Raw genomic sequence first — 11871 nt, forward strand, 5'->3', positions numbered from 1 at the left:
ACGTCTTCTGGTAATTCGAAAACATGGTAATTAGGTGTTAAATCTAATTTACTAGGGAGGTTCATTTAAAAAAGATGCACTATTTAAAGGGGGATCCAAGGAGGGGGATTAATATTAGGCTGGCAATGTAACAAAAGCACAGATACAGTTTTTGACTGTGAGGATTAAATGAGGAATGGCAATGTTAGCGAGGCAGATATCATTAGTGTTGATGATGGGGCAGGTGACGATGGTGATAAAGGCGCAGTTTTGGCGACTGCTGTTGTGATTTCTCTGAGCCAGAAATATGAAGGAAGGTCACTGACCTTTGATTTGAGTACTATTCCCCTACATGCCAAATCCTAATAGACTCCATTAACAGAAGGAGTGGGAGAGAAAGCCCTGATGCGGGTGTAAAGTCTGCATATGTGATGACTTGCAGTCTGGCTGGCTGAATGAAGCAGCCTCAGAGCCTGATAACCTCCTCTTTCCTTATTATTTCCACTCATTTAACTCCCTGTGTGCCTCCATCACAGTCCATTTTCTTGCGTGTGCGTGTGTATGTATGTGTGTGTATGAAACTAGCAAGCACGTCTGTTATTTCACAGCAATTTTGGATAATGATTTATTTTACAATCCACAATTGGAAGGCCTTCCGCTTGAAAGGGAATGATAAAATAGTAATCCCATTGCAATTATGTAGTTTGAGATAGTCTCATTCATTGGGATTCACTGATACAACTGCCATGGACCAAACAATGCTTTGGAATTATTCTGACTAGCAGTCTCAGTCTTCCTCAGAGTTACCAGCTCAGTGAAGCACATGAAACTAGACAAGCCTTTAGCATTCAATGTACACATTGTAAATATGTAAACTATTTCTCAACTGGGTGGTGGGATTTGTTATGATGTCAAATAAGTGAGATATCTTACGGTACATACACATTTTTTTGTTTTTAGAATAGAATATTTTAAAATTCTCATGAAATGGTTAACATTGAACTATTTGTCCCTGCAATCTGCACTGTCTGCCCAAAACTATTTCAAGCCCACTAGGGCAACATTCCCCAAAAAATAGTCTGCTCGAATTAGTCGGCTCTGGCTCCCTTATCATTGCCACAGCACATAAGCTCCACTGAAATGAGAAAAAAGCTAAAAAGAAATTGATTTAATGGAGACTACGCATTGTGCAGAAATGCCCTCTGAGAAGTGGGGATGTTAATATATAGAATATTAACTAAAATGACCATCTGACCTCAGACGACCCCCTGAAATGTTCTTTTTTTGGTCATTTGATTTCTGACAACTTTCTGTGCTTATATCCTTTGTGACATTTCAGAGGTTTTAGCTTCGCTAAGCTACAGCTGATGGCATACAGTTACCACGGTTATGGGTGTCAAAGTGCAGTTTTTCAGCCACACATCACACTTCTCAATAAATCCAGTACTGCTTACCGTTCGTATTAGCACCGTCGGAGCTGAATGCTTTCTCCACTGCAGACTTTCAATGCCTGATTTATTAACTCTCAACAGAAGAGCTAGCCAAGTAATGGCGATGTTATTTACAGCTTTTGGTGATATTACATTAGCGTATATATTTGTGTAAATGTTAAATGATGCCTGCATGCTTTGCTACTGTGTGGTAGTTACAGGGCTGTCAGTCCTTGTGGAATGTGGCGCTAACATTGGTCATAGAAACATCACTGACTGAGAGCAGCCGAGGAAACTACCATATGAATCAAGCGAAAGGCTGCAGTTAACACCTGTTTGTTCGCGTTTTTTTTGGGAAGGTATGTACAGACTTAATTTCAGCTTTCCTTTCCAGTCCATTTAACATATTTGGTCTCGTCCTTTAACTACATGTTTCAAGGGGCACATCCAGATGTTGTTTGCAGTGGTGGCGCCTTGTTCAAAGTTTAATTTAGGTTTTAAGGTTTCAGTCCCAGTGCACAAACAAGCGGCTCACAAATTTAACACTTTCGCATTATTTCGACTTGTTTAAGGAAGGGAAAGTTTTGCTAAGACAGGAACAGGGTAAAGAAAAATCTTGATTGCCCTGGGAAGGGCATAACTTTGGAAACATTAAGGTTCAGCCCAACCAAATAAATAATTTTATGTATCAAGTTTACACTGCAGACATGTCCCCTGTGATTAATGCTTGTGTCATTTTTAACATGCACTTTCTTTATGAAAAGGGACTTTTAGCTGTTAAATCATTGTAAAACCTCCCCATACTCAAATGAAGAACAGCTCATTAGCAAATGTCCACAATTACTTTCCACTCCTCGATGACCATCATATGTATCCATGGCAAACGCACGTTTCTAAACCTTCATGTTGTCATGGAACACAAGCCCAGATCTGCAGGCCCTCTGAGATATTAAGCTGAGATGTGGGACATCTAAAAATGATGGATTGTTTGCTGTAATCCTTCAGACTCGTGACTCTGTTACAATATCAATGTGGGAAAGCAAGTGGCTGATGTGCGTGCTGGATACATCAAAGGAAACATGCAGTCTTAGTGCCACATTTACGAGAAACTTGATCCATGATGGCCCACATCACAAGGAAACGTTCCACTCGCTCACTACATTGAGGATGTGAGTCAGCTGCACAAAACAACATGTGCCCGACTCCAGCTGCAGGGGTTAAAAACAAGAACGTGAGACCACTGGGTTTTCTCTCTGCGAGCACATTAAATAAATAGCCAGAGTTTGCTTGGGAATCCCCGCTGTTGCTCTTCAGCCATGCATTTTGCATGGATGGTAAACATGATGTTAGCAAATCGAGTGGGGCAGCAGCTTTGAGAGATCAAGGAGTTGCAGCATTTCAGGCAAAAACAACACTCTTCAACACTGAAGCAGAGAGGCGAAGTGAGCTAATTAACAACTGCAGGCAAAGCTTCATTTAGAAAACCACAGGGCTTTTACTAGAAATCAGAGGTGCTAATAAGTTGCCTGCCCATTTGAGGTCATCACCACAAAGCAGACATAGAGAGAGAAAAAGGTTGCCTTGGCCTTATTTTCATCTTATTTTGCAACTTCAACTCGGCTCTTTGGTTTATCCACTGCTGTTTTGTGTCATTATCTTTGTCAAGTAGAGTAATTATCGAACAAATGTATAAAAGCGGCTCTCTAATTAAATGCCACGGGCTGTAAGAGATGGAGATAAATTATTTAAACTGCTTTGATGAGAGCTAGCTAGCTCTAAGGAGTCAGACATTTTTTAAAAAGTTGAAAGAGCTGCACCAGGGTTTTATAGATACTTTTCTGGGTGATGTTTGGGGGAAGGAATGCCAAAGGAGACTAACACTCGGCAGGTTTCTTTCACCAAAGATGCAATTTGCTCATTCGAGAGAATAAACAATGTTTTTCGTGCTGGTATTTACAAGTCGGGAACGCCATTCAGGGCTTCTGGCAGGTGCAACATAAACATGTTTAAGGTGACGAACTCGCTCAAACATATTTCCTTATGTAATGCTGTCCATCTTCCTGGATGCGGATGGAAAACAGCTTTTTTAATCCCCAACAGCAAAAAAAAAAAAAAGACAAAAGGGAGAAAAGCAGAAAGAAAAAGAAGGATTGAAAATTCACAAAAACAACTAATAAGACAAAGGAAGCAGGCCAAAGTCAGATAAGAATTTCTTATTATTCCAATAAAAAATACATTCATACAGAAATATAACAATTTTGCAAAACAATTTCAAATAAAAATTTCATAAAGCATAAACATAACAGTTTTACAAAAGTTTTTTTTTCTTTTTATACAAAGATTCAGTTGAGAACAAAGAGTTGTGTGTGTGTGTGTGTGTGTGTGTGTGATAGAACAGCTTGGGGTAGTGGGATGAATGAGATGATGGGGGAAAAAAAAAAATAGTGTAAAAGATGCAAGCAGAAAGATGGGGCTAAATCAAGGCTCAATTATCACTGGAACAGAACTGGCTGCTTTTCTCACAGAATGGATGCTGCTTGCTTTTTTTTGGCCACAAAAGGCACTGCCAGCACTCCCAAATCTACTGCAGCAAGCAGTTTCAAGTTTGTACTCATCCCGTCTCCTGCGCTCGCTGATCTGAAATCCATATGTTGTAGCATGCCACAGTGAAACTTGCTGCAACATTGAATTCCGACAGCGAGGTCGCTGATCTGGAGACGCAGATCACTTCGTCCTGAAGCACTAATCAGTAAAATCCCTGGCATTTTTTTTTGTGGCTCCGCCTTTTGCCAAGCATCCCTCCTCCGCCTCCAATGACAAAAAGGTGCTTTTCTTTATAAATGCATCTGTGTTTTGGCCAAATTCCCACGTGCACTGTCAGTGCTTGAGCCGCATCTCCTCCCATGAGCCTCCACCCCCTCGCTTGCTCCCGTGGTTTCCATAATACTGTTGCAGCTTGGCTAAAACAACGCTCTCCAGACAGGTCAATAACCAACCTACACAGTCAGCAGTCTGTGACAGATTCCATGCCAACAAAGCCTTTAGCAATTCATTACTGAGAGGCAGTACAAGGCGAGCCCTGTCCGACTGCAGCCTGTTAATTACAATAAATCTTTAGCTTTTTCTTCAGTCCCACTTGCAGGGATGGAGGGACAGGGGGGGGGGGCTGAGGAAGGACGCTGAGGAAGAGGAGCAGCACAAACAAATTTAAGCTAGTCATTTTGTACCTTTGTGCTGTGTAAGATGGACTCGAGTACATACTACACAGTAGTTAACACCTTTAATAAATGAATTTTAAGTGCTCTTAACATACAGCATTTCTTTTATATACACGGTCCGACTTAATTTAATGTGACAAACATCAACTGAACTGGTGCTCCGACTCGGAAACAAAACGACAACAAAAGAGAAACAAAGGTAATCAACCGAGAATAGGTACTTTCGTCAACATTTACATTTCAACAACACAATTAACCACCTGCAAATGCAACTACCGCAAAAAGGAGGTACGAGACCATTTGTAATTGAGCCTTGATCGAGCTTGTCGAATCACCCAGACAACAAACGTGACATCCCGAAGGAGCAAACTGCTGCTACCACAGGGCTGAGTCACTTGCATAAGGCACCATTCAGGTCAACAGTGCATTATTAGATAGATAGAAAGAAAGTCACAATAAAAAAAAAAAGCTAAACTTAGTCCTCGAGGCATAGAACGAATGAGTACATTAGTAAGCAGCAGTGAAATCTCCAAGCAGAATGAAGAAAATGGATGAAGTTGTGGAAATAACGGAAGAAATCATCAAGGCTTTATGTACAATATTGTAACATTTAACCGTTCGCATTTTAGCTGCACCTTTATTGAAACTATTTGCAGTCCTGATTACAGTGGAAACTGGAAATGAACAAACCCTAGAACCATGCAACACCTGTCTATGATACTGAAGTTATAGTATAGTTGTGTTATACCTCTAAGCACACAGCTTATACAATTGGACTACAAATGAGCTTTGTAGCTTGTAGAAAAATAATAAACCAGGCTACATAACACATTGCACATTTAGTAGCTGCACCAAAAACACCAAAAAAAGAAAAAAAAAAGAAAAAAAAAAGCTCCTGTCATTCAGTGACCCGTGGCAGGGAGGGGGGGGCCTTTTTTGGTCCCTGGGTCGCAGACCAGAACGTGTCTCTCATTCGTTCTCCCTGGTCAAACCCAAGGCCTCAAAAGCTTCAGCGGAGAATCCCCCTCCCCTCAGTCTGGGGGCCAGACAGACAAGGCAGGCCCTGCCTCATCCTCACACTGCCACCGGGGGAAAAGCACAGCAGGAATGCTTCCCCCCGAAACCCATTCAGTCCACAGCAACATTGGTACCGGCCCCGCATCATCCACCAATCCACTTCTCCATCCTGAAATCCGCTCCTCTTGCGATCCTTTCCAGCGGGCCAGTCAGCCAACCTCAGACATTCACAGTGCACACATGCTTACCTCAGACAGGTTTGTAAAGTACCAGTGTATCTGCTGTCCGGGAGATGTCCCCAAAACATCATGCACCATACATACAATTCATTCACTCTATATGCTTGTGCCTTTTTTTTTTTTCCTTTTTTTTTTTTTTGTTCTTGTTGGGTTTTTTTGTGTGTTTTTTTTGTGTGTTTTTTTTTTTTTTGTATTTTTGTATGTTTTAAAGTCCTTCTCAATCAAAAGAAAAAAAAAAAATGTCTTTCCCATCCATGATTTTGTCCTCTTGTGGCAACAGACAACCTTCAGAGCGCCTTTCTCCAAAGAGAGGTCCCGGAGGCACTGGGTTTCAGTATGGTGCAAAACGGCATGCTTTGGCTGGAACACACTCCCGCCACTCTGCTCTGGGACAGTTCAACCAAGAGACGGGTCGGGAGATGGTGTTTGCTTTTGTATCCCCCCCCCCCACCCAACCACCCACTTTAAGAAAAAAACCCAAAAAAAAAAACCCAAGGATTTCCCCTTCGCTGTGTTCCTCGGTAGGTGCCTCAGATGTGCCTCTTCATGTGAAGAGCCAGATGGTCAGACCTGGAGAAACACCTGAGGACGGAGAGGAGGAAGGAGGTGAGTCACCATGAATAAAGAAGCCTGGCGTAATAAAAGGAAGTCAGTTAAAAGGGTAGATCACCACAGCAGCAAATTCCTACCGAAGAGGTCAGAAAACCAAACTTCGTGTTCATTGTTGGCTAAACCCGACTAACTTTGGACGAGGCTCATACTTATGTTTACACTTCAAAAATAGAGACATTTACTAAGCATTTCTGACACAAAACACATTATGGTCGGTCAGTTTTAGCCATTTACTCGTCTAGCTTAACGTTTTGACTGAGTGGAATTCAGCATCTCTACAGATCTGCATCAGTGTTGGAGTGACGCAGGCCTTATCATATTCCCGGGGGCCTGAGAGGCCCGGCTTACCTGTCACAGTGACTGCATTTGAATGGCTTGGCCCCAGTGTGCTTCCTGAAGTGTCTGGTCAGCTCGTCGCTTCGTGCAAAACGCCACTCGCAGCCCTCCCACGAACACCTGTACGGTTTCTCACCTGGGGAGCAAACATTGGAGACGTGTTGAAGTGTGCGAGCACCACCGCTAACAGAATGAGCCGCATCTGAGATCCACAGCTCTGCACCGTTGTCATTTAAATGCATTCTAATCTACGGGCCCGGGGGGGGCCGGCGTGACCACGCAGACCCTGACGAGCCTCTCCAGACTCGAAATTCCACTGAAACCTGTCGGCTCAGCTCGGTTTCAACACAAACTGAAACATGCGAAGAATGCTAACAGCGATGCGTGAAGCTGAATGTGTGGGACAATGCGTGTACATGAATAAAAAAATAAACGTACATAAAATAGCAACAAAGCCACCCATGTATTATTCACGCTGCTAATCGGGAATAAGAAACTTTCAAATGGCCATTCAAAGCTAAAACTCAGTGGCCCCCTGGCTCCCCCCACCCATTCACCCATTTCCCATGGTGAAACTCAATCTGTTTTGAAGTCCTTTTATCTCCCATGTGCAACCCCGCCCCCTCCCTCTCCCTCCCTCCCTCTCATACGCTCACTCGCAGGCTCAGTCAGTCACATTCCAGATAGATTAGGTCACAGTTTAGGTATCCAGCCATGCAGAGCTAATGCTCGCCGAGCTCCAGCTGAGGACACCACGCAATGTGGGCCTTTAATTACATTACACAATGGGTGGACAATGCCATTAAGGTGGAAAGACTGAATTAACAGCACTTCCGGCATTCAGTCAATAAAAACTGAGATTTTTTTTCTCTTTTAACCCTTACAAATGAACCTGTTTGGCCTTGAACAGAGCACAGCAACCCCTCCTCCCGTTTCTACTCTCTGTTTACACAGATGGTCACACGTGGCCACAGGTGAGGCGGCCTCCTGTCTGACGGAAACTCACCTGTATGAGTGCGCTGGTGTGCTTTTAGGTGGGAGCTCTTCGTGTAAACCTTGCGACAGCCGTTGAAGTGACATCTGTGTACTCGCCTCCTGCCGTCCGGGGACGCGTCCCCGCAGATGAGTCCCGTCTTTTCTGAACTCTTTGCCACCCCACCGCTCCGGATTTTAACCGGCAAGTGCAACTCGGCGTGCGTTGCCACCCAGCCGTTCACGACGGTGCCGGCCTCCGAGCTGGCCTCCGGAGAGGAGGGGGGAGTGCTTATGACCGAGGGGCTAAAAGGTCCAGAACCAACCAAGACAGACCCCAGAGGGTTGGAGGTAAAGCTGTGTGTGGGCGAAAGCTCCTCCGAACTGTCTGAAGCCTCGCTGCTGGCGTCCGAATTCACACTGTTGCTGTCCAAAATTTGGCTGTCCTGATTGTCCTCCTCGTGGGCCAGGGGCAGCTTTGGGTCAGACTCGGCTTTGGCCTTATCCCCGCAGGCCAAGATCAGCTTGCTCCAGAGGTCCTCCTGGCTGTCGAACTTCAGGTCGGATGTGGAGACGTAGGGTTCGCTCTGCAGGTAGCGCTCCAGCTCCAAGCAGGTCTGCTCAAACCCCAAGAAAAGAGAAAATACACTAAGAACAAATGAGCTTAAGCAACAGAAACCCCCAAAGAGGGGAGGCTAACTTGCAGCAGCAAAATGCTTCTGAGAGGAAAATCTTCTTAAATCATGCATGTGCACATCCCGAGTATGCTCTTGGTGGTGTAATATTTGTTAAACGCTTAGAGCAGGAAGTGCTAACCAGGAAATCCCAACTCTCCCTGCACTTTTAAGGATCAGGCTTCCAGCTCCAACAATTTATGAACGAAAATTACGCAAAAAAAACACCCAACATATGATGTGGAATTGTGTCATCTGCAACAGCAACACAAAAACCCATCAAAAGGGAAGTGTTACTTATTGAGACGGGCTGTGACAGACAAGTTCATTTTCCACCATTTGCACTTTCAAACAAAATGTCAAGTAGAGCAATTGTAACGGTGCGCATTCCCTCGACCTTCATCAGGGCTACCACACCATGAAGTGAGCCACAAGAAGCCTCCTAAACTCCAGCTGCCCTGCACCAAACGTGCACCGTCATTTCAGCGCCCCACGATGACTCACTGAACAAATTTAAAGTCCTTTTAAGGAAGCTGCTCAACTTCCCCCTCCGGCATTAGAGGGCCATTCAGCTGCTTTTCCTCATGCGCACCACTGACATGCAATCACATCCTTCCTCAGCCTCGCCTGTAAAAAAAAAAAAGACACACTGGCTCCAATTTACTTCTGCAAAGGCCATTAAAGCTGAAAAGCAAGAAGGTGTTCATTAGACGCTGCGGGGAGACAGCAGCCTGACAAGGCAGATGTGGGATAAATATTTTCCTCCAGGCTTCTGCAGCCTTACTCAATATTTTCCAGCTGTGCTGGTGTCTACTCATGCGAGGTGGGATTGGCCAATGCTGACATTTGATAGTGTCATGTCGTGGAGCCCATTCAAATCCAAAGAATGGAGCAATTGGATCTATCAGAAAGTAAAATAATGGCCTAGTAAATAAAAAAAAATGAATAAAAAAAAAAGGGGGGGGGGGGGGTTCCTGTAATCCTTGAGGTTAGTAATGCAGATTCAGTGATAAAAACAGACCGAATCGCTTGACAGCAGCAAACGCACAACACGTTGGCACCGCATCAAATTCTCTATCAATTGCTGACTGATTTGAAAGCTGCACTTCCTGCCACATCCGCGGTCTCGCCGGCTTCTTTTATGAGGGAAACGAGCCCTCGAACCGTTAAAGCATCAGCCTGCAGGAGGAGAAGTCATGCTCGGTACACCAGCACGCTGCTGCCTCACTCACTCACTCCTCATTCATCCTGGACTCAGCAGCACAGACTGGACTCCAGCTGTCAGACTGACACACTGATCCACTTCAGTCTGCCAAAAAAACTTCCCAACGAAACTGATAATGAAATTGCAGCTCTACGCACTGGACACCGGTGTAATACAACTGTTCTGATATATGCATTTCTTTACTTCCCCAACGCCTCGACTCGGCGGCGTGATCTACGAGAGGAGCGTGAAATCTGCTCAGTTCCGCTTAGCCTTACAAGCTCAAACAAAGATTTACAACAAGCCGAAAGAAGAAGTCATATTCACCTGCTGCCAGTACTCCTCCAGTGACGGTAAGGCTGAGAAATAGCCCGTGTCGTGAACTATTTGAAGTTCTTGAAAAATGCTGCACATGGGTAAAACATCCATTTTTCCCCGAACTTGTTTATCAAAACGGGAAGGGGGGGAAAAAAACCTCAAAACTATAAAGCTGCACTTTAATAGAAATGTCAGGGAGAAAAACACCCGGTGAAACGAGTAGAGAGCGATCCCCCGCGATGCGAACGAAGACTTGTTTTCAGCAGCAGTAACAGACGAGAGTCCGTCCGTCAGTCCTCCACTTCCTTCTCCTCTCGCTCGCGCTCAAGATATTTGCAAACACTGCAACGGGACTGGATGGGGAACAACTGCGCTCTGCAAACTTCCCTATTCAAACCTCGATGCCCGCCGCCCCTCCTCCCCGCGGCTGGGCTACGCGTGTAGCGTGTAAGCCAATCAGCGGCGAGCAGCGTAAGGAACGGCAAATGATATCACAGCGGACCAATCGCGATCTTCGTCTGGCTCAATTCGACTCGGTCTCTGTTTGATTGGTGTTGGGCTCAAAGTTGCTCCCCGCTGATTGGCTGGTTATTTATAGGCTCGTATATAAGCTGGTGAAGCGCTCTCTCTCCCCGTAGTTCCTCATTGCGGCCCTTGCGTTTCGCCACAGACAGCGTATGTGAGCCGACACAGTCTTACTCATGTGGAGAAACATCACTGCAACTCTGTTAAAAGTAGCACTTGCAACACTGCTGTTTAGAAGGGCTGAGTTCACCCAAAGCGGTAACTGTGGTGAAGTGCAAGTGTTGACATCAGTTCTAAAAGCTCCCCTCGTGGAAGACGTGTCTTGGGACACGGTGACTGATAGCTGGCAGGATATTATGTTATCAGAGCACTCGCGAACTTAAAGGAAACATTTGTCCTAACTTCTCCTCTTATGACTGAATTCATAACCTATGCACTATGCTTCTTTCTTTCTTTCTCCTTTTTTCTTTTCTTATCATCGAGAGGCTAAAAAGATCAAAGCTGCACTCTGCCCTACAGCAGAGGTTTGACAAGTTCTGCCTTTCATTGGTTTAAAAAAAGAAGGGCAAAAAAACTATTGTAGTAACCCAATTTGCACTTAAAAGGACGTAAAGCAGAATTATTATTCAAGAGTAGTTCCTCAAAGTTAAAGAGTTTGTTCTACCCCAGTTTAGATATTGTGATTCATGTATATATATATATATATATATATATATATATAAGTATAATGTAGCACAGAATTATTCCCAAATAATTTTAGACAAGAATTAGCAATCCACATGAGCTATCGTGGCAGTAGTTTCCAACCAGATTTATTTGTCAAAGAAATGTACATCAGTTTGGAAAAGGCAGGAAGTAGAAAAAGGAGGAAATATTTGATTTAAAGTTTATTTATTTCAATAGTCTGTAGGATTTAGTTTTTGCTATGATCATGTGCATCATATTATTCTTGTTACTTCCGAATAATCATTATTACACATTTTTGAACAGCTTACCTTACCCTATCATTTCATCAGTCCAATTTTTTTTATTGCTGAAGCTAATTAAGTGGGTCTTGATATGAGAAATACTTAAATTTTTAAGGCCATAAAGAGCATTTTATGTATGTTTTTTAAACAAGTGACTAAACTAAACTAAATTAAATCACATTTAGTATGGTTTGCCTTTTTATTTCCCACTCCACAATCTCCCCAACAGTCAAACTTAACAGTTTGTTTTTGATTTTTTTTATGTTTGAAGGGGTTTACTGTTTCACAAGAAAAAGAACTCGGTAGTTTTATTCTTTTAAAGAAGTTCTGGACCCAAAGGTTTGGACCCCCTGTATCTGATTCATAAAGTCAGCTTGGT

General features: G+C 43.8%; 1 protein-coding gene across 1 annotated transcript; it reads right to left on the bottom strand.

Annotated features, from left to right (window-relative positions):
• Window positions 1-3607: 3607 nt before the first annotated feature.
• klf6a (Kruppel like factor 6a) lies at window positions 3608-10363 on the bottom strand. Its single transcript, XM_075452195.1, has 4 exons — window positions 10009-10363; window positions 7838-8420; window positions 6844-6967; window positions 3608-6465 (listed from the first exon to the last, which is right to left on the bottom strand). The coding sequence occupies exons 1-4, from the start codon at window positions 10108-10110 to the stop codon at window positions 6414-6416; spliced, it is 861 nt and encodes a 286-aa protein (XP_075308310.1). The 5' UTR covers window positions 10111-10363; the 3' UTR covers window positions 3608-6413.
• Window positions 10364-11871: the final 1508 nt, after the last annotated feature.

This window comes from Odontesthes bonariensis, chromosome 20, assembly GCF_027942865.1.
Source record: "Odontesthes bonariensis isolate fOdoBon6 chromosome 20, fOdoBon6.hap1, whole genome shotgun sequence".
NCBI lineage: Eukaryota > Metazoa > Chordata > Actinopteri > Atheriniformes > Atherinopsidae > Odontesthes > Odontesthes bonariensis.

Bases quoted from the DNA above. Each gene is read 5' to 3' on its own strand.
- klf6a (XM_075452195.1), bottom strand. From the start codon at position 10,110: ATGGATGTTTTACCCATGTGCAGCATTTTTCAAGAACTTCAAATAGTT. The intron at 8,421-10,008 runs GTGAATATGACT...GGGTTTGAGCAG, and splicing joins TGGAGGAGTACTGGCAGCAG to ACCTGCTTGGAGCTGGAGCG. The intron at 6,466-6,843 runs GTAAGCCGGGCC...CTCCGTCCTCAG, and splicing joins AAATGCAGTCACTGTGACAG to GTGTTTCTCCAGGTCTGACC.